At 44.0% G+C, this 23,288-nt stretch overlaps 1 protein-coding gene across 1 annotated transcript in view; it reads right to left on the bottom strand.

Annotated features, from left to right (window-relative positions):
* ACP7 (acid phosphatase 7, tartrate resistant (putative)) overlaps positions 1 to 23,288 on the bottom strand; it is a 60,628-nt gene that overhangs the window by 8,116 nt on the left and 29,224 nt on the right. The window contains exons 5-10 of the mRNA XM_082262643.1: positions 20,533 to 20,558; positions 19,315 to 19,412; positions 12,114 to 12,176; positions 11,915 to 12,029; positions 8,276 to 8,389; positions 5,215 to 5,272 (exon numbers count right to left, since the gene is read on the bottom strand). Of these exons, the coding sequence (XP_082118769.1) occupies positions 5,215 to 5,272; positions 8,276 to 8,389; positions 11,915 to 12,029; positions 12,114 to 12,176; positions 19,315 to 19,412; positions 20,533 to 20,558 (474 nt within the window). The remainder of the gene's footprint in view (positions 1 to 5,214; positions 5,273 to 8,275; positions 8,390 to 11,914; positions 12,030 to 12,113; positions 12,177 to 19,314; positions 19,413 to 20,532; positions 20,559 to 23,288) is intronic.

Here is a 23,288-nt window from a genome sequence, read left to right as displayed (position 1 = left end):
TAGGTAAACCTGCTTTCAGCAAACAGCCAAACCATGAATCATGTAGCTGCTTCTCAAAGCATAAAGAATTTCAAACATAATTAAGAAGTTCTGGTACTTTTTGACCAAACATTAGAATGGGAAAGGTGAATGATCTTTGCAACTTCCTCTCCTGATCTGACATAAATCTCAATATTTGCAATAAATATGCAGATTGTGGGGTCAGGATGGCACATAAAGTATGAATCCTTTGAGATGAGGCAGAACAGGGGGTTCACACAACCTAATTGTTTCTATTAAGTCAGCATGGCCCTAAATAGGAGCATTTTCAGTACCTTCCTGAATTGATGCCAGAAATAATTCAGACGTTTTGAAGGATAATCTGATGCAATCTTTTTCAAGTAAGGCTATTGGTTGAAGAAGCTCTCCTTAAAAACACACCCATCACCCCCCAGTTCCTTAAAGTGGTAGTAAAGTCTTTTTTTTTTTTTACTTGTACCTACAGGTAAGCCTAGATAAGGCTTACCTGTAGGTACTGTGAATATCTCCTAAACTTGCAGTTTTAGAGATATTCACACTGCATGCAGCTGGTGACATCACTGGCACATGCACTCTGAAGGTCCAGCATACCCGTGGCATCCCTTTAGAGCTCCGTGCCACAGCCGTGACTCTCATGCGCAGGCACGGGAGTGATGTAATTGTGTTTGGCCAATCAGACGGCCAGAGCACGCAAACCCAGAAGAAAGACCGGGTGAAGATGGAAGCCCTGTCAACAGTGACAGTGCGCCGCTGGAGGGCTTAGTTCTGAGGTAAGTATTTCATAATGTGCTAGTATGCAATGCATACTAGCACAATATGCCATTTTTTTTTTTTTTTTAGAGGTGCAGCTTTCTATCGCTTTAACCCCTAATGGCCCAAACTAAATATTACCACTTCCCATGTCGTAAATCAACAAATCCATAATATTCTTGATTACCTATTGAAGAAAAACTTCTCATTGCTAAAAAAAAAAAGAAAATAATAGTGTAGGAAAAAGAAAGCATAAAAATTCATCAAAAAGTTAAATGTCGGGGTTTAATCCAGGCATCCCCCCATGACCTTTTGTGTTCTGACAGGGGGGACAGCCCCCCCCCCCCCCTTGTGTTCTGACAGGGGGGACGGGGACAGGGGACAACCCCCCCCCCCCCAGAACACACTGGTCAGCACTCGCAGCCATTGGCTGCCAGCATTGACCGGATGCTGGTTTTTCCGCATTCCTAGTTAATAGCAGCCGGCAATTTGGCCAGCTTCTGTAGGACAGGCTGGTGTACACACGGGCCAAATGTTGGCTGTTTCCTGTTGAACTAGCCGATACCAGCCGATATTCGACCCATGTATCCAGGCATCCACTGTGATTCACATCTAGACATCTTCATGATAACGTTTCCCTCTCCATTCCGATTTAACTTAATTTGGTCCCCTAGAAACTAGTTCCTTTCAAACTCATTTTGTGGAAATCACTGCAGTGTCTGGGAAGAAGATGCTTGTCATTACCTAGTAGAGTCTCACAAAAATGTTTCTGAATCCTAATTGTCGTTGTGTTTGCCCTTCATAACCTTTTTGATATAGACATTTAATTTAATATTTCTGTAAGTGAATTACCTGGCCAATCCCATCAACGCCATCCCAATAAAGGATAAAGACATGAAAAAATGGAAACAACAGGACTTTATAGGTGTTGACCTCCCCCTTCAGTGCTACTAAGGATAGGCATACATATCGTACAAAATGTTTACTTTATTTAAATCCAAACATTGATAGTTTAAAACGTTTTGGTCATAGAAAACAACATAAAATCAAATCCAGAAATTAATATTGCACATCATAATAAATAACTCATGATAACACCGCCCTCAAACTAAAGGGGTTCCTCCCCTTCCAAATTTGCTGTGTATCACAGTGTATAAAGTGGACGGGACTCCTTCCGACGCATTTCGCCTTATGACTTCTCCAGGGGTGTTAATAGAGAGGGTTCAGGTGAGTTAAAAGATGAATAGCACTCTCATAGGGAGTTTAGGATACTCGCTTCAATCTAGTCAGGTAGCTCCCAATGACCAAAAGACCAAGGCAAGGTAAGTCTAAACCTAGAGAAAGGGGGTCCGCCCAAAGGGCATCCAACCAAGGCAGGAGAGGAGGAGGAAACAAATGGTTTAATCTTCCACTATAGCATAGTTAAAGCGGAGTTCCACCTTTCCCTCCATCCCGTCCAAAATTTAAAAGTCAGCAGCTACACATACTGTAGCTGCTGACTTTTAATATTAGGATTTTAACCTGTCCTGGAGTCCAGCGATGTCAGCACCGCAGCTGATGTTTCCATCGGCTGTCGGGTGCTGCCGCTGCCATTGCCGGTAGGGGAACCCGGCAGTGAAGCCTTGCGGCCGTATCCCGGAAGTGGGGAAGGGTACCTGTCAAAAACAGGTACACATTCCCCCCCTCCCCCCTGAAAGGGGCCAAATGTGGCACCGGAGGGGGGGAGGAAGAAAAAGAGCGAAAGTTCCACTTTTGGGTGGAACTTCTCTTTAAAATGGTGCTCATCCCCAGCATGGGGGAGGGAAATGGAAGGATCAAAGCCTGATTACCAACAATCCCAGAGAATGCGGAGCTGTATAGGGTCTAAACATGTACATCCAAGCTTAATAACTCCCATACTATCCAGGCACTGTGTCAAAGACCCCCTCCGACATGCACCTCAGGAGGGGGTCTTTGACGTGGTGCCTGGATAGTGCCATGATGGGGATGAGCACCATTTTAACTATGCTATAGTGGAGGGTTGAGCCATTTGTTTCCTCCTCTCCTACTTTGGTTGGATGCTCTTTTGCAGGCCCCCTTTCTCTGGGTGTAGACTTACCTTGTCTTGGTCTTTTGGTCATTGAGAGCTACCTGACTAGATTGAAGCGAGTATCCTAAACTCCCTCTCAGAGTGCTATTCATCTTTTAACTCATCTGAACCCTCTCTATTAACACCCCTGAAGAAGCTAGAAGGCAAAAAAACGTTGGGAGGAGTCCTGTCCTCTTCGAACACTGTGATACACAGCAAATTTGGAAGGGGAGGAACCCCTTTAGTTTAAGGGTGGTGTTACCATGAGTTATTATGATGTGCAATATTATTTTCTGGATTTTATTTTATGTCATTTTCTATGACCAAAATGTTTTTAACTATCAATGTATGGATTTAAATAACAGTAAAAAAAATGTACGATATGTACGTCTATCCTTAGTAGCACTGAAGGCAGAGGACAACACCTATAAAGCCAGTTGTTTCCATTTTTAATGCATTTAAATTTAATTAATTACCCCTTTGATTATACAGGTTAGAAAATCCTTGATTACAATAATCTGCTGGATCCCAGGACAAGCAAATTCCCAATTTTCATTTTGCTCCCTCTTGTCCTACAGGCCATACATTAGCAACATCTAATAAAACTTCTTAAATAATCCATTTTGACTAAAACCTCTCTTTGACCGCTCTAATTATTATTCTTCACTGTTGGTGCAATTTCCATATCCAAACTTTTTATCCCTTTAATAAATACATTTAGGTTTTATTGGCAACTTAGATGCTAAAATACGATCACTGTTTAAAATATCTCAATATTTAGACAATATCTTCCTTATTTCAAAGCAGAACTAAACCCTCCTGTACTTTACAATCAAGGAAGCTGCTATTTTTGATGTGCAGTTGTCATGGTGTTGTACATGTGATCAGTTATGACACCAGCCATTTGATGGCTCTACAGTTCGGTTAGGAGCAATAGCAAACGTGTCACGCCATACTTTAACCACTTAACGTCTAGCCACGTAGACCTACGTCGGCTGACTTTGCGTGGTTGTACCGTTTTTTAGAGCCGGCGGTCGGCTTTCCGGCAGTAACGACCGATGCGGCTCGGGAGCCGCTCGATCGTTACCCGGGTGAGCGGGAGGGGACGTTCCCCCCCCTCCCGCCGCCTTCCGTGGCTTTTGCTCGGGGCTCCCGTCCCACCAGGAGCCCCGAGCACCCAGCCGACACGTCCGCCGGCTGGATGGAGTCCCAATGAATGCCGGAAACGGCATTGATCGGGACTCCGATGACGTTACCCCGGAGGCGGCGTCCATGACGTCACTTCCGGGTTACTGTGCTGCAAAAGGCGGCAGATTTGAAAACCGGCTGTATGCAAAAATGCCGTTTTCGGCGTTTTGCATACAGGGAAGTGTAGTGGAGGGGTCTAGGGTCTTTTAGACCCTCGATCCCTCCATAAAGTGTACCTGTCACTACATATTGGTGTCACAAGGGATGTTTACATTGCTTGTGACAGCAATAAAAGTGATCAGATTTAAAAAAAATAAAAAACCTGTAATAAAGTTAAAAAAAAAGAAAAAATAAATAGGAAAAAAAATAAATAAAATTTAGCCGCCCCCGTCACCGTTAGCTCGCGCACAAAAAAAACGTATACGCAAGTCGAGCCGCGAATGAAATCGCTGTTTAAACCACACATGTGAAGTATCGCCGCGATCGCCAGAGCGTGGGCAATAATTTAAAAAAAAGAGCTACACTCTACCTCTAAACTGGTAACCGTTAAATAAATTTAAAGCGTCGCAGATTGAGATCTCTATTGACCGTAGTTTGTCGCCATCCCACGGGGGGGCGCAATTTTAAACCGTAACATGTTGGGTATCTATTTACTCGGCGTGACATCATCTTTCACAATATACAAAAAAAATGGGCTAACTTAACTGTTAAGTATTTTTTAAATGCAGTGAAATGTGATTTTTCAAATTTTTGTTCCAAATCAGGGACAGTTGGGAGCTATAGGTGAATGAATAGATGGACATCGATCAGCCATGACACTACAAACTGCAGCCACCATTATTACTGTAGGGCAAAAAAAAACACACAGCGAATATTCTAATACTTAGTTGAAACAGCAAAAACATTTTAAAGTGTATAATGATCAGTTCAATGAATATTTGGCTTACAGTTTTAGCATTTCCTTGACAGAATTGGCAGTTCACTGACTATAAATTCCCCCAATTACTCAAATGCATTTGGTCTCAGTTGGAAACAGTGAGTATTCGTCCATCTTTATAAATAGCTGTTAAGTCTACCCAAAGCTGATATTTCAGATCTGACAACATAGTGATGTGGTGAATGACACAGCTTTGTTATACAGTATAGATGCTATATGAACTAGGCGATGTTTTAAATCAATTGGCACCTACCATATTTATAGAATAAATCCTCCAGTGCATACTGGCCTCCCGGTAATCCAGTACGTGTCTGAAAAACAAATCACACACAGCAAGATAACTTGGAGACAATATGGCTTACAGGAGACAAGGTAACTCAGAAATATAACAGGAGGAGGTACAAGGCATCCTACGCAACATAAGTCCCACATGCAGCAATGCAACTGCAGGAATGTTATTTTTAAGGCCCCATGTGCACAGAGCATTCAGCACCGTTGCATGGGACTCTGGCACTCAGCTGCAGGAAGAGGGCACATGAGTCCCATCCAGCCCCACTGCCAGCAGTCTCACAAACTCTATGGGAGGATGACAACTACTGTGGCTAAATGGGACTGAATGGTGCACCTAGCAGTATAAATCTTTAAGGCCGTATGTGCACAGGGACGAATCCCTGGAACACAGAGTTCTTGCATTACAGGCATTTTTTCCTGAGCACATTCTTCCCTAAATGTTCGTATCGCATCAAGCCACCATCAGCTGCATCAGCTACCAGCCTCTCATAATTTGACAGGCTGCCAGCAGCGAGGCTGGATGGGACACCTGCGCCCACTGCCTGTAGCTAAACACTGGAGCCTCATAAAACGGGACTAAACTCCCAATGTGCATGAAGCCTAATTCAATTCCCTAAAATGCATCTTTTTTTTATACAAACTTTGAAGACTCGTTCACATCAGGTGCATTGAGGCTCAACACAAGGGCACATAGAAAACAAAGGCCGGAGCCATGTGGGGAAACAAACACACCACAGGAAACTAGCTCAATATGTGAGTGCTCTGTGCTGTGGATTTGTTGCCCCCGTGCCACTCTTTCTACACAATCTAAACCTTGTCTGCCTCCTGCGGCCCCCTGTAGCTCTGCAATGAATATGGCATCTTATTTTCATTAAATAAATCAGTGACTATACATTCAAGTGACATTGCTAAAGTTTAGGAAGGTTGACCCTAAGCGGATAGCGTCCACTGAGGAAGCCCATTATTAGGGCGAAACATATCAGGATCTACTCCTATGCCGTTACATATATATAAAAAACAAGGACCTTGGTATATGGGTTATGAATACATATATATTTTAATGTAAACTTGTTATTTTAGATTTTTATTTAAAAATATTAAAGCTTTTAATCCAATATTGTGGCTCATTTGACATATTTGACCAAGAAAGTCCCACTAAATCCATTGTCTTTCACTAATCAAGGGATGAGGTGCTAAAACTTAGTGGTGACCTATCCACAACAAACCATATTCTATAGAAAACAATTGTTTTCTATGTAACCTGTTCACCATACATGGGCGGTAATGTGTGTTCCATAAAAATGGAACATGTCTGTGAAGTCAATGTTGTTGCAACATTCTGCAGTGCATAAAGTTAAACAATGTGATTTTTTGGTAACTTTGATGTTATACTGACAATAATGCGAGGCCACTGGTGAAAATGGGTCCTGAGACTTTGTAGCCCACAAAAATCACGGTGTCAGAATATTTACAACAAAAATAAAAAAGACACTTTCTTCTTTGCTAATAGCGATATTATGTAATAGTCTTTTTCACGCATGTGGCACTATGATCAAATTGGTTACATCTTCAGCTGTGCAATCTCTGTCATCTGAGGTCCTACTTAAAGCTGGGTACACACACTTAGGTTTTTTTTTCGTTCAGCCAGCGGGCTGAACATATTCCTCCATCCACACAAGCAATGTGAATCCAGAATTCCCCTCTGCATTACATTTTATTCTGACAGCGGGGACTTTCTGCCATCATAATTAACTGATTAGAGCTACAGCTGATTATCAAAGGTTTACCAGCAGGACCGTTTTAACTATCGATTTCTGTCAAAGAGAGAGGGCTACACACTTATCGAAATTTGTCCAATCCCTGCTGAACCTACTGAATTTCATTTAATGTGTACCAAGCTTTATCAATCCATTCAATTTGTAACCAGATACATGTTTAAAGTAGAACTAAAGTCAAAACTTTTTAAATTTTGGATAGAGTAAGGAAGGGTTCTGACACGGGGCAGTTTTTTTTCCATCCGTGTCCCATGTGCGAGATTTCCCTTCACCTCCTGTAACATAGCTAAAATAGGAAGTGAGAGGAAATCTCTCCAAAGTGAAGAAGTCCATGTTTGTCACCAGTGCCCCCAATGGAAGATTTTCCCCTATATTCCTGTCCTGGTGACAACCCAAAATTTGGGATTTTCATTCACTTTCACTCTCAGCAATAATAAGAAACTTGACAAACAAACAAAGAGGGCGAATAACCCTAACAGGGGCACAAACAGCAATGAAAACCTGATAGAGGTTCTAATCCCTCTCCATGCTATTCAAAACTGAAAAAAGTTTAGCCTTACACTTTAAGCTAACAATATACTGTATGTTTCAATCTGAATGCATAATCGCATAATTATCTGCCAACAACTATGTAGAAGAGCAGCTTGCACAATTGGATTGCGTAATTGCATGACTGGATTGGGCATAGATGGATTGCAGGAAAGAAATTTGCTCAATTCCCCTATTAACACAGACAGTGCTGACAGGAGAATCCCACCTGCGGAGCCATTGTGTTCTCCGGGCGGGAGGGGAAGCTGTTCCCCACCGGGAGAACACAGTGATTATTCCTAGTGGCTTTAACATAAAATCCAGCAGGCTTGTTGATCGATCAACTTGGGTACATTCACCCACATGGTTCAAATCAAGCCATCTATGGCCTGGCTTTAGCTAGGCCCTCATATTAGTTGCTGGTAGATCTAGAAAAAGATTGTACAATCAATTTGTAACATGCACGGTAACTTTAAAAAGATATGTCATTCCATAGATGTTATCAGTTAAAACCTTTTTTTTTCCCCAGTTTTGTACAGATCTGGAATGGGTTGGAACCTCTGTCCAATTTTTATTTATTTATTTAAAAAAAAAAATGTTTTGGCTGTTCCACTTTTCAGACATTTTGCACTCAAATATATCTGCGAGGGTGGTGGAAAATGTCCATGTTCAAGAAATCCTGGAATTAAGATTCACAAAATGCTTGGATATTATACTCACTGTGCTGTTAACTTTGGCACAGTCATCACTGTTAAAATTGGTGCAATACATCGGACGGTGAGCCATTGTGATGATCCATGGGCGCTCAGAACAACGAGCCTTGCTGGTGGCCTCCTAAAAGAGAAAGGTTGGATATTATTTATCACATATAGTATTCAACATGCTGCTTTGGGGACCAAAGGCTTCGGTGCCAACAAACTCCAATGATGGTAATCCAGCTCTAATTATAGGATAGGATATTTGGATCATGGTAATACACCTATTAACACTTCCCCTTTGCTTTGAAGACTGACTACACTACTCAGCGATAAGAAATGACCGAAGTGCCAAGCCACAAGCAAGTTTCTATTATGGCCAACATGTTTCTGGGGCTACAAAAGTCTCCCTTCATCAGGGTACCTGATTTTGCACTTCGGGGTCTAGGGCGTGCACGCGAGCCGCTGGCGACCCGTTACCGTTGTGATTGGACACAGCAGGAGCCAATCAGCGGGTCCAGCGGACCCAATGTCCGCTAGCACTTGCTGATTATTCCTGAGAGAGGCAGAATGGCGATCTGCCTATGTAAACAAGGCAGATCGCCATTCTGTGACAAGGGAGGATAGAGATCCTGTGTTTCTGCTAAGCAGGAACATGGATCGCGGTCTTCCCACAGTTAAAGCATCCCCCAAACAGTTAGCAAACTCTCTCTAGGAGCACGTTTAACCCTTTGATCGCCCCTGATGCTAACCCCTTCCCTGCCAGTGTCATTAGTACAATGACAGTGCATTTTTTTTAGCACTGATCACTGTACTGGTGTCACTGGTCCCCAAAAATGTAAGTCGCCAATCGTGACCATAACTAGTAAAAAATTATTACGTAATAAATAAATAAAAATCCCATAAAAAAAAGTTTGTAGATGCTATAACTTTTCTGCAAAACAATGAATAAAGGCTTATTGGGATTTTTTGTTTACCAAATATATGTAGCAGAATACATATTGGCCTAAATTGATAGAAATAAAGACATTTTATTTATTTATTTATTTTTTATTGGATGTGTTTTATAGCACAAAGTTAAAAATATTTTTTTTTTCAAAATTGTCAATATTTTTTTGTTTATAGCGCAAAAAATAAAAACCACAGCAGTGATCAAATACCACCAAAAGAAAGCTCTATTAATGAAGAATAAGGAAATCAATTTTATTTTGGCACAGTGTCGCACAACCACGCCATTTTCAGATAAAGTAACACAGTGCCGTATAGCAAAAAAATGGCCTGGTCATGAAGGGGGTAAACCTTCCAGGGCTGACCTGGTAAACGTGGTTAAACCCCCCTCTATGTTATCCTATGTGTCACATGGACATTTTTTATTTAGGTTTATCAGCAGGGGAGTTTATTGGTTGTTGTCTAAACCACATAAAATCACGTTCAAGAACCATTCTTCTGACCACAAAGACGCGCTTTTATCAGCATTCAGCGTTTTTTACATTGCAGAGCTGAATGTAAGTTGGTGTAATTTTACAAAAAAGCTGACACTGAAAAACACTCAAAAACACGCATAAAATATGTTGTATTACACATATAAATATGTAACAAAATACGTTGTTAAATAGCATGTTTTTAATGGCCCAATTGGTACAATATCATTCTCATCGGTCCCCTACGGCTTGGATGAGACTGGAAGCCAGTTCCATACCAGACCGGGAGGTCTTCCATATCATGTGGTTGCCACCCAAAGCTCGCCCTCCTGTTCTCTGCCCGGCCTTGTCCCATTCTCTAGCCATCTGGGATCGGCTGTCCAGAACCCATGCCTTTAGGTCTTCACATACTCCCTTGGCCCCCATTCTCGATAATAGCGGGTTCCCCCGGGTCTCTCCCGCAGATCTTTTCAATGGTGGACAAACAAGGCTCTGATCCGCATAGCAGACTTCTGTGATCATAGGGGTATCCTTAAACGACAGCAGTTGATTGACAAATATGCCTTGCCTAAGTCTGAATATTTCAGGTACACTCAAATTGAACACTATTTGCGCTCACTGTCTCGTTTCTCGGATCTGACAACGATGTCTATGGAATATCTGTGCCCGCAAATATGATAAGTTGCAGGATTATATCTCCATGATTTATAACGTGTTATCTGACTCGCCTGTGAAACTTCCTTATATGGACCGTTGGGAAACTGATGTCCAGGACACTTTTGACTTGGCGGATTGGCATGCTATGGCTCAGGAGGCCTCCATTGATCAACACCTCAATCATAGAAGCTAATTACAAGGTACTGCTACGCTGGTATATGGTGCCGGCTAGGATTGCATCTTTTGTTCCAGGAGCGTCTCCTCTGTGTTTTCGGGGTTGCGGTCAGGAGGGTACTATGTTCCACATTTGGTGGCAATGCCCCAAGGTGCAACGTTTTTGGATTAGGGTGTATAACTTTGTTTACACCTTAACACAAGTTAACCTGACCAAATCTCCACAGCGGGCCCTTTTGGGCCAGAAGGTGGATGCAGCCACGAAGGCACAGAGACGGCTTATAACCTTCATTTTTACTGCAGCAGAAATTACAATTGCCAGAACTTGGAGGTCTCCTGTCCTGCAGTTTGAGCAGCTGAGGCATAAATTGTCCTGGATCATGGTGAATAAACGGCTGTCGGCTCAACTAGAGGACAAAATGCACAAATTCGATAGAGTGTGGGAACCGTGGCTCAACTATCTAACCGGGTCAGCTTGAGGGCTGTGCATTGGGGCGGGGGCGGGGTGCGGGGCGCAGAGTTGGGTCCATTCTTTCCTCTTTATATCGCTTCCTTTTTCTTTCTTTTTTTCACATTTCCTTTTCTCTCTACCTTTCTTCCTTGTCATCTCGTGTAAGTCTTTTCTATTAGTTCTACTTCGTGGTGGCACGTTGCTGCACACACATTTGTGTTGGCTTCAACGTGGCCTGAACATAGCAAGCCACGGGGAGGCTTACTCGGGCTGGCCTCGTGTGCTCGCTACTAGAGCTGTAGCATACTGTGGCTCATGGCCTTGGAGTTGTCATCTCACTATTAACTCAGGGGACCACGCATGTATTGCCCTTTTTTCTTATGTTTCTGTTCATTTGTTATATGGGGAATTGCTGTATTTTCTTTGTTTGCCCCGGGGGCTATTACAGCTTGCTGCGGTGATGGCTTTACCACTGAATGATGCTTTCTGTCATTGTTTCTTATGTTGATGTTTTAAAAATTTTCAATAAAAACCATTGAAATGAAAAAGCATGTTTTTAAAGCAACAGTTTCCTGCCAGCAATCTGATGTTGAGAAATACTTTTTTTGAACATCCTTTGTGCATGGAGCCTAATTGGTGAGAAGTTGCTATTCTTCATATAAACCTGCGTTCAGCAGCCTAACACTGCCTGTTTTGAATAGGCGCACGATAGAGATACAGACTGCAAAAACACTCTCCTCTGTATCCCAACCAAAAGTCGTGGCGGGGGTTGATGTTTAAATTGAAATATATTATGGCTGGCCTGAATGTGTCTTCAAAGTGACACTAAAAGCTATCCTTATTCTCCAAAAACAATCCACAAACATCCACTCAAAGCATGATCCCAAAAGTACGTACCATAAAAACAAGACTATGATCTATGACATGGATGGAGACTGAAGAACAACACTGTGCATCTAACCTGCAGGTCCCTTTGTAGCCATTTAAACTGCTCCGCCACCAATTCTTGGCCATATTTCAGGTAGAAATAAACCTCTGTAGAGAACGAGATAATATGAGCAGGCCCAAGATCCCAGCTGGAGAGAAAATGATGTATAAATGTTAAGGTCACATGTACATTTCATGCATCAATGTGTAATTTCTGCCTAATGCTCGCCTACCTGTACCACAGGCCCTCTGTGTCTCCTGGCATGGAGAAACGCATGCGATAATTGGAGAAGTTGCTGAAAAACAAAAAAGGTGACAAAAAATGCTGTTTTATTAGGATATTGCCAGATCTTTTAATATCAGATAATAAATATCACAGTTTTTAAAGCGGCTCTTCAGTCATAACAAAGAAAAACTTTAGAAGCCAGCAGCTACAAATACTGGAGCTCCTAACTTTGAAAAAAGGACTCTCACCTATCCAAGGATCCAGCACTGTCCCCACCCAGGCCGGTTCCTAGCCGATCTTCGGGTCCCCAGCGTTGGCATGTTTACTAAGGGTAGCCAGATATGACTCGTTGCAGCTTTACAGCCGGCTTCCTAATACACATGCATGAGTTGCGCTGAGCTTTCTGAATGGGCCCACAGCCTTCTGGGACCTGTGAAGGGTTTCAGAAGGTTGCGAAAGAGGGGGGAAGGCAGAAAACTTCCACCCTGATCATCTAGGCGGTCGGAGCGTAAGTGGGAGCGGCTACTTGTTAAAACTATGCAAATAAAAAATTCCCCCTTTGGGTGGGACTCTAAAAGCAGCAGTCAGACACCATAATATATATAAAAAAAATCATAGTTTATTAATATGTATAAAAGGTATTGTACATATACAGTGGTAAACACTTTAAAAAATTGTACATCTCATAGCCAGTTAGATTATTTAGTACACATGGATATAAATAACTCTAGAATTACCCGACGCATTCCGAGACTACCCCATTCTTCTGGGGTGGTGTACAGGAGATGAGAAGATTTCATGACTCTATTTGTTTTTTTCTAAAACAAAACTTCCTTAAATTAGTTATACAAACAGATTCTTATCAAATTCACTGGCGGAACTACTTCCCTAGTTAATGGAAATATATCAACTTGTTAAAACTAGGTACCTGCTTCCCAAATAAAACAAAAACAAAAGCTTAAAAAGTGCAAGAGAAGGGGGGAGTTATGCTTTAAAGCCTAATTAAATCCTCACAATTTGCTATATGGTAGCTACCGTAAAATACCCTATGCTGCAGTAATCTGGAAAGTTGAACAGCGGCTCTCTAGCCCTTAACAATGTATAAATCAACAGCACTCTCACTACCTGAGAAGCATTGTTTATTATGGCACTGTTCGGGGGGGTTGTGTCAGGCTACAGGAAAACTGGGACACTGAACAATAAACCTTTGCACTGCTACTTTTTACTACTGATCGACCTATATCGGCTTTTCGTTGCCGATACCGATATATTGATCTTCGCGTATCTGTATCGTACATTTAAAAAAGAATTGACAAGTACTCTTGTGGAGGGATCTGGAGGTCTAAAAGAACCCAAACCCCTCCTCTGCACTTAAAAGCATTCAAAACGCCAAGTTTGGCTGTTTTGAATGCTGTCATTTTTTTTTTTAATCTGGGGCCAGTACTCAGAAGTGATGTCATGACATTGCTTTTGCATGGAGAAACGATCAGAGCCGAATGCGGCTTTGAACGGGTCTTCGGCGGCCATGCAGGCTGGTTGCCCAGGTCTCCTGGTGGGACGGGAGACCCGGGCGAGCCGTGGAAGGTGGCGGGAGGGGGGGGGAACGTCCCCTCCCTGCTCCTTGTAATGACAGCCGAGCGACTTCTCAGCCGCATCGGTTGTCATTACAAGACAGTCGACCGGACGCTGGTACCGGGGTAATGGGGCTAATAATGGACATGTTTGGTATTGGTGATTCCGTAGTTGGTGCAAAGGGATAGAGCAACTTGAACCGACTAGGAACCAGGAATGGACATTTTAAAGTGCGCCACATTTCATTAACAGTGTAATGAAACTCAGCTGGGCAGGGAAAAACCTGCGCCAACTTGCGGGTCCTGTGTGTCCCAAATGAGGACACAATGCCCGGAGGACTGGGCTCATCCTCCAAATGTAGTGTTTCCTTTACAGAAACAATCAATTCATCCATGGTCGCGCGCTCTTCGAGCGACCCCGGGGAGGAAGTATCAACCCCCTCCACCTCCGCCTCCCCCTCAGACCCCAGCGGGTCTAAGGATGAGCGAGACCCTGAAAAGGGCACGCTCGCCGCAGCAGCCATATCGCCATCTGAATCAGAAGAGAGAGACAATCTGGGCCTTCCTCGCAGCACGTGCAGCCATCAGCATTTCCATATTGGACACCAAGGTCGCCACTACAGCGGCCAAATCAGGTCTCAGAGGGGCCACAGGAGAACTGGGGTCCCCCACCAGAGCTGGGGGGGAATTTGCTGTCCTGAGAATCCATTGCCCAGGAAGAAATAACAGTGCAATAAATTTGGTACTGTCCCTTTAAGACCGCTGCGGAGTGCGCAGCCCACCGCTACAGATACAGTGACAAAAGACCCCCAAACAGGAGAAGAAAACGGAGCCAGAAATGACAATACAGAAGGTAATGAGAGAGAGAGCATGCAGAGCCCCGCAGAGTGTTACCACCGATGTCGCTGCTTCAGAGGAAAAGGAAGTGCTGTCAGAGGAGGCTGAACTATAAGCTGCATGACTGCCCCATAGGACTGAATGGAAGGCTCCGGCAAAATGGCCGCCGAACATGCGGTCGGAACGATCGTTCTGGCACCGCAAAATGGCGTCGAATGGCGCCAAAACAGCATGTAGTATTGCCCATAGTGAAGCCAAACATGCTTGCCCATACCTAAAATGGTGGACCGTGCGGTTTTACCCCGCTGCGGTCGCCACATACACAGTCTGCACCCCCACAAACACCGAAGTGACACAGGGAAGGGGACCCCCAAAAACACACAGCACCGCAGTGCATGTACAAGCAATCCCCGCAGGGACCGCATCAGGGAGTCACACAGGCACAGACATGGGGACACACAGCAACACAGGACTGCCACCCCAGACAGAGGTCCCACACAGAAGTACTTACCTGTACCAGATGGCGTGGGGAGCCTCTCAGAACGGAAAGCCGCTGTCCTCATCTGACAGGGAATCCCGTTAGCCAGGGACATTGCACTGCAGTATCGCAGATGCGTCCAGTGAGGTAGCCACCTCACGGCTGCATCCCTGCAGCGAGCAGGGATGGGTCGTTCATAATGCCAGGAAGAACCATGGCTGAACGCTCGATGGCGGGCTGGGGGTCCATCTGACCCTCTGCCCTGGAGAACCAGGGCGGTCAGTCCGAATCCCAGCACCGCATGAATCCATCTTCTTCCGAAGAGTCGACTAAAAACTAAAGCTGACAAATAAACAGCTAGTAAAGTAAGAAAAAACTGACATTTTCAAAAGAAAATCAAATAAAAAAGATTAGATAGGCTGACACTGTAGCCCCAGCACAGGGAAGCCTAACTACTCCTGACGCTAGGCAGAAAGAAACTGAGTTGGGAGTGGTCACTGCAGGGGGGTATTGACCTTGTGGGACAGCCCCCAGGGGTGTGTATATGCAAATGCCTTTGTTCTTTTTGACTAAGTCTTATGCCTAGCTACTCCTGCGGAGCGGAAGTCAATACCCAATAGTGATGACTTAGAGGCGGCGGCGACTGTCGGAGGACGTAAGAGAAAAGAAAAATTTAAGGAAAATATTTTCACAAATATTGCATACATATAAATAGCACAAACGTGAATAATGTAATGATGGTGCCTCTCTTCGGATTAGACAAGTCCCAAATGTTAAAGTGGGTCCTTCTCTTGTGATAAAGGTCCCAAAAAAATGTATATATAGAGTCCCAAGATGGTAAAGAGGTGAGATTGACTGTCACTCCTAACCTCCACCACGGTGCTCAACAGATAAGCATGCAGATGCGCTTACCAGAACTGTATTGGTATGAAGCATATAGATAGCCCATGCATGTATCTCCACTCCTCTCATATAAATGCGTCCTCCACAGATCCACTAGCAGTGAATGGCACACAAGCGATTGTAATCTAGAGCGTTACTCCCTGAGGTTACCTCCGGTAGTGTCATGCAAAGGAATAATATGCTCCATAGTGTAAAACCACATTAAACATTTATTATAAAAATTGTATTACACTCACATAAGCAGAAGATAAACTGCATAAAAAGAACAGCCGGCTGGCTCAGAGTAAGCCCGTCCTTGCGGCGTACTGACGTCGCCACTACCCGGAAGGACGGGCTTACTCTGAGTCGGCCCGCTGTTCTTTTTATGCGGTTTATCATGGGTGATCTATATGCTTCATAACAATACAGTTCTGGTAAGTGCATCTGCATGCTTATCTGTTGAGCACCATGGTGGAAGTTAGGAGTGACAGTCAATCTCACTTCTTTACCATCATGGGACTCTATATATACATTTTTGTGGGACCTTTATCACAAGAGAAGCACCCACTTTCCCATTTGGGACTTGTCTAATCAGAAGAGAGGCACCATCATTACGGTACATTATTCACGTTTGTGTTATTTATACGTATGCAATATTTGTGAACATTTTTTCCTTAATTTTTTTGTTTTTCTGGTATTTCATAGTACTACTGGTCACATTTTTATATATATATTTTTTTTTTTTATTATTTATATTTCTTTATTAAATTTTTCAAAAATTACAAAAAGCAGGGAGAAAACATTTCAAAACTCCATTCTCTGGAGGAAAATTCAATTCCTATATACTTTAAAACAATTTACCCCTTAATTTCTTATAAACCTCCTCTTTTCCTCTTTACTTCCCTTATATTACTACCAAACCATCTCCTATTATTTCTTTACATTCTTCTGTTTCCTTGAAGTTTTGCCACTCAACCCAAATTTCTAGCGCACTCTCCTGATCCTCCTCGTCCCAGATCTTTAAGGCTTCTAGTTTTCTTGTTTTATCTACTCTAGTCACCCAATCTTTACTTGTTGGGGGGTCCTCCTTCTGCCAATTTAAGGGGATAAGACTTTTAGCTGCATTTAATAGGTGAGGCAGGAGTGTTTTTTTATATTGCTTTACGGGCATCTGCGTTCCATGGAACAGGCAGGTCCATGGGTCTTCTGGGACACATTTTTTTATAATTTTTTTTTTCAGGGATAGAATTTCTTTCCAAAATATTTTTATTTTTGGGCATTCCCACCAGATATGGGATATTGTCCCAGTCCTCTGGCAACCTCTCCAGCAGTCTCTGGAATCACATTTTTATATTTATTTAATTTTTAGACACTATCATAATTGGAATTTCAAAGTTCTTTTCAGATTAGCTCAGCTTCTTTTTCCTTTATATTTACATTTGATGCTTGTACTTGTGAGTGTATTGAATGCACATGATAATGTGAGTACTTTATTCACATCACTCACAAAGAACAACAATTTTAAAAGATGAAGCACTATGGTATGTTTGCTTTTTTCCTTCTTCTTTCTGTATTGAGGAGGAAGGGAGCATGAGTAAGTAGTATAACCTGCTGGACATACAGGATTCCATTTAAAGGGGACTTGAGCTGTTTTTAACCTTACATTTTTATGTGGGTCATATAAACCAGGTGAGAGCACAGCTGGTGCTTGTGGAGTACTCAAGGTGGATAAGTGGAAGAGTTGACACGTCTGGGGTAAAAGTATAAATAGCACATTAACCACTTAAGCCCCGGAAGATTTTACCCCCATTCCGACCAGGGGGTATTTTGCGATTCGGCACTGCGTGATTTTAACGGACAATTGCGCGGTCGTGCGACGATGTACCTAAACGAATTTGACGTCCTTTTTTTCCCACAAACAGAGCTTTCTTTTGGTGGTATTTGATCACCTGTCCGATTTTTTGATCACGCGCTATAAACAAAAAAAGAGCGTCAATTTTGCAAAAATAGCAATATTTTTCACATTTTTTTATATGAAATTCCCCCAAAAAAAAATGTAAAAATCTAAATTTTTAAAAACTTTCGGCCAATTTGTTTTATGCTACCTATGTTTGGTAAAAAAAATCGCAAAAAGCGTATTTTGATTGGTTTGCGCAAAAGTTATCGCGTTTACTAACAAAGGGAAAGATTTTTGTCATTTTTGTTGTTTTTTTTTTTAACGCGTAATGGCGGCGATCTGCGATTTTTTTGCGGTACTGCGACTTTGCGGCGGACAGATCGGACCCTTGACTGACATTTTTGACACTTTTGGGGTTACCAGTGACATTTCTACAGTAATCAGTGCTATACATATGCACTGTTACTGTAAAAATACACTGGTAGTGAAGGGGTTAACTTTATTTGGAAGGGAGGGGCTGTGTGTGTCCCTAGGGGCGTGGTTTCTACTGTGATTGGCTGTGGCTCTAGCTGTAAGGACACTGATCAACGGATCTACATACTAGATCCGAGTGATCAGTGTCTTTGCAGCGAGGAGAATGACAGGCAGTTTGTTTACACAAGCTGCCTGACATTCTCCCTCTCCCCCGCCGATCGCCGAGTGGCCGGCGGACATCGGGTCCGCTGGTCACACGCGCGGGGGGGGTCCGTGACCACGCGGGAGCGCGCCTCCGGGGGCGCGCGCTCGCTCCCTAGACCCTCACAAGCAAGCAACGTAGCCCTACGTTAGTTTGCCTGTGAGGGGCTGACCGCCGACGTAGATAGTCGTGCGGCGGTCGGCAAGTGGTTAAGTGATATGGAACAAGAGGCAAAGAGACTGATGCATATGATACGTTTTGCACATTTATATACTTCTTTATGCTTGATATAGGTTTAATACATGATTGATGTGATAATATTTTGATGCATAGCGCTACACCATTTATATTTTGATGTAGAGTAGAGCTGAGCTGCTGCTTCGTGAGAGAGCTGTGGTCCAGCTATACAGACTGCTACATCTTGGGGTATTTTAACCTTTGCTACAGAATTTATCAGATTAAAAGAGTAAAAGAAGTGGAATGCTATTGTTGCTAAGTACATGACTTGTAATCAGCTATTATGTGGTCCTTTAGCCAAGTCTGTGTTTTTTTTTTTTTTTTTGCTTTAGACAAGTCTATCATCTTCTTAAAATAAAACTTTCTTTTAAAAAAAAGAAAAAAATTTGTAATAGAATATTTGATTTATTATTGTACATGTCACCGGGCTGCGTTACAGTAATACATTGTGAGGGTTTACATGGGCTTAGGGCTAAAAAATGGCAAGATTTGGTGGTTAAAATAATTATATTTTTCTGCTGAAGAATAATATCCAAAACAGTACCAGTTTAAACAGTGGACAAGGCCTGCATTTAACCAAACGTAACTTCATATGGAAACTCGAGTGTTAATACAAGAATTTGCACTTACTAGGCCTCTTCATGGTTTCCAGGGCAGGTCATATAGGGAACATAGGCAGCCACTGACTCAATCTGACGCATAAACTCGTCACCCACCTGAGCGTTATCCTTAAAGAAAGAAGAAGAGAAGTTCATTTTTTAGCAATTATAATACCGCTATCATTATTTTTATTCTTTATTTACAAAGCATCAACATATTACCCTAACCCTATATGCCACACATGAAATAATAAATAGGTGCAAATGACAAACTCTGAGCAATAAAAGGAGTAAAGCATGGAAAATAACAGGAGTTTTGTAGACGTAAATCGTAGGGATGGGTTCACATATGCTGCGGCCGCCGTTCACCGCAAAAAGTCCAGTGCGTCCCTGTTCACTGATTCAGGTGAGATTCAGGTCCTCATTTTTGCCTAATTTTGCACCTGAATAAGAACCAAAGACATGCCGGACCCTTTTTAAATGGGAACCGCGTCCGCCCTAGACCTGTGTGAACCGGCTCCATTGAGAGGCGGTGTTCCGTGAAAAAACCCTACCCCTGAAAACTCCCTACCCTCGTCACTTCCAGTTAGGGCCGCTTCCCACTGCGCATGCTCACAGCTGCGGAGGGTAGGGGATTTTCGCAGGGTAGTGTTTTTTAACATTACACCGTGTCATACATCAGCTGTTGCCACGTGTCCCACTGCGCATGCCCAGCCACTACATGAAATCATTTCCGCTCCAACCCATGAGACTTCACTGATCTCGGCTCCAGGAAGACGTTAAAGTGGCAAAGTGGCAGCGGGTCTATGAAAATATAAATCACGGAGCCAAGATCATTTCGGACGCAGCACTTGCTGTTAAATTACACGCGCCCGCAGGGAAATCTCAGGGTTGGAGCCGAGATTATTTAATTTCGTGCCTGGGCATGCGCAGTGGGCAACAGCTGATGAATGACGGGGTGTATTGTTAAAAAAGACTACCCCGTGATAATTCCCTACCCTCCGTAGCTGTGAGCATGCACAGTGGGAAGCATCTCAGCTGATTAATGACGTACGCGCACCGGAAATGACGAGGGTAGGGAATTTTCGCAGGGTAGGGTTTTCTAACGTTACACCGGTCACACTCTCCTGTCATGCGAATTGGATGATTGGAAAACCGCATCCATTTCGCATATGTGTGAACCCAGCCTAAAACTTGTTCATTGCTTATGCTGGGCACTGAGAAATATTAGAACATTAACATAATTTACCTTGTCCATATCATATGCAAAATCGCCTGCAAAAGAAAGGGAAAAAGGAGTTGATGCATATAAGTGACTCATGTTGGAAAACTGAATCATACAACTGATACAACATCTACTATAAAAATAATTCTCTATATTATATGCAATAACTACCCTCATTCAATACTCACAGAAAACAATATTCTTCATACATACTCAATTGTACACCTTACTTACACTCTACTGCACTTTACATTTACATAGTTACATAGGTACATATAGTTACATAGTAGTTGAGGTTGAATAAAGACAATAGTCCATCCAGTTCAACCTGTGTAGGTGTGTATGGCCCTAATCATCTCTCATACCCCTGAAGGTTCTGATCCTTGAGATGTACGTCCAAGAGTCTTTTGAGAGCAACCATACTTCCCGCAGAAACCACCTCTTGTGGTAGAGAATTCCACAATCCTGTAGCCCTAACAGTAAAGAACCCCCTGCGTTGCCTGAGGTTAAAACGCTTCTCCTCTAATCGCATTGTATGCCCTCGAGTCCTCATGCAATCCTTTCGACTGAATAGCTTTTTTCTCTTACGTCCTCCGACAGTCGCCGCCTCTTCATATTCGTCACAATGGGGTATTAGACTTTGCTCCGAAGGAGTAGCTAGGCAACAGAATATGTTAACATTAAAGCTTTTAACATATCCCACCCACAGGGGGTGGTCCCCTCAGTCAATACCCTCCTACTTCCTGCAACCATATCTCAGTTTCAATGTCTAGCTTGTCAGGAGTAGCTGGATCTCTCTATGCTGGGGTTTTTTGCCTCAGCCTTTCTCTTCTTTTTTGATTTTTTGTTTGAGTTTTTTCTCTCTCTCTTTACCTAGCTGTTCTTTTTGTCAGCGTTAGTTAGTTCTTCTGATGAAGAGGATTCGTGCGGGCTGGGTCTCGGGCTGATCCCCCTGGTCGCAGGTCGTGGGTCAGTGGCTTCCCAGCCTGCCGTCGAGCGTTCAGCCAGGTAACGCTCCTGGCACAATGAACGACCCATCCCTGTTCGGTGCAGGGATGATTGGTGAGGTGGCTACCTCACTGGACGCTGTGCGGCTTCTTAACCCCGATTTTGCGCGTCCTGGATGCGACTCTCCCTGCCTCATGTGCAGCGGCTTGTTCGCCTGTGCGGGTTCCCCACGCCATTAAGAGGTAAGTGTATCTATGTGGGGACCTGTCTGTCGGGGGGGGTGTCAGTCTGGGACTGTGTAACCTGCCTCTGTTCACACTGTTTGTCTCCCTATCGCTCTGGCTGCATGCTGTGGGCTGCAGGGGAAGGGGGGGGCTGTGTGACACTGTCTGTGTCAGCCTGTGTACAGTGTGAAGGGCTGTGTGCTGTGGGGCATGTTTTTGTCATGTTTGGGGCACGATACAGCGATCGCTGCGGCGATCCGCCATGTTTTTTTTTACATGGGTGGTGTTATATGCATCACAGTAGTGGGGGAGCGGCGGTTTCGGCGCCAAACGGCGCCATTTTGCCGGCGCTCGCTCCAGCCGCATGTTTTCACTGCGGGCGGCCATTTTCTTGTAGCCTTCCATAGGCTTTAATAGAGCGCCCTGATTGCATCACTTCCTCTTTCCTGGGTGCACCGATCGAGGCGGCAGCAGCAGCAGGGGTCTCCTCAGGTTTTATCCTTCTGTTCCTTCCTATATCCATTGCCTGTGTTCAGTTTTATCCCTGTGGGGGTCTCATTGTGCTTGTATGTGTGTGCGGTGGGCTGCGCTCGCCGTGCTTGTTAAAGGGGCAGTTAACCCTTTATTCTCCGGCATATTTTTTTGGGGCAAATGGATTCTCAGGAGGGCAAATTTCCTGCCACCTTGGTGGGAAGCCAGGGGACTGCTGTTTCCCCCCCAGGGGGGGATTTAGCCGAAGTGGTGGCTAACCTTGCTGCTCAGGTGCAGATGCTGGTGGCTGCTCAATCCACTAAAAGACCCAGAGTTTCTATTTCCTCTGATTCTGAGGGTGAAGGTGATGGGGCTGCTATGGCTGGGGTCTCCTTATCAGGGTCCCGTTCCTCCCTGGATCTCGTGGGGTCCGAGGTGGAGGCTGAGGTTGAAGGGGTTGATAATTCTCCCCCTGGCTCGCCTGAAGAGCTTGCAATCATGGATGAATTGGTTGCTTCTATAAAACAAACGCTGCGTTTGCAGGATGAGCTGTGTCCTCCCGCTGCCTTGGCGGCTTATGGGACGCAGAAAAGACGCAAGACATCGCAGGTCTTTCCCTGCACTGATGATTTTCAGCGCGCTGTTAAGGAACAATGGCGCAATTTACGCAAACCTTTTGCTGTGCCAAGTAGGTTCAGGCTGCGTTATCCTTTCACGCCTGCCACTGATGAACGGTGGTGTGTGCCACCCCCGGTGGATCACGCCATTGCGGTTTTGAACAAATCCACTGCGATTCCTGCAGAGGATACCCCGGTGTTCCGAGATGCCACGGATAGGAGAATGGAGTCTCTTGCCCGTCATACTTATTCTGTTACGGGTTCGATGCTTAAAGCTCTGTTTGCCTCTCTTATGGCAGCCCAGGCTGTCGCAAGTTGGACGCAGGTGCTTAGGCGCGTCCTAGTGGCTGATTCGGCCTCGCCGGCGACATTGGATATGGTGGATCAAATCCATCAGGGTGTCATGTACCTGTGTGATGCGGACTTGGACTTAGTGCCGTTGGCTGCACGTGTACAAAGCGTGGCGGTGTTGTCTCGCCGCCTGGTTTGGTTGAAGTGTTGGTCGGTGGACCAATCTTCG

Source organism: Pelophylax lessonae (genome assembly GCF_965119305.1).
Source record: "Pelophylax lessonae genome assembly, chromosome: 7".
Lineage (NCBI taxonomy): Eukaryota > Metazoa > Chordata > Amphibia > Anura > Ranidae > Pelophylax > Pelophylax lessonae.
Note: the sequence above shows the minus strand (reverse complement) of the source record. Positions and strands in the feature narration are given on the sequence as shown.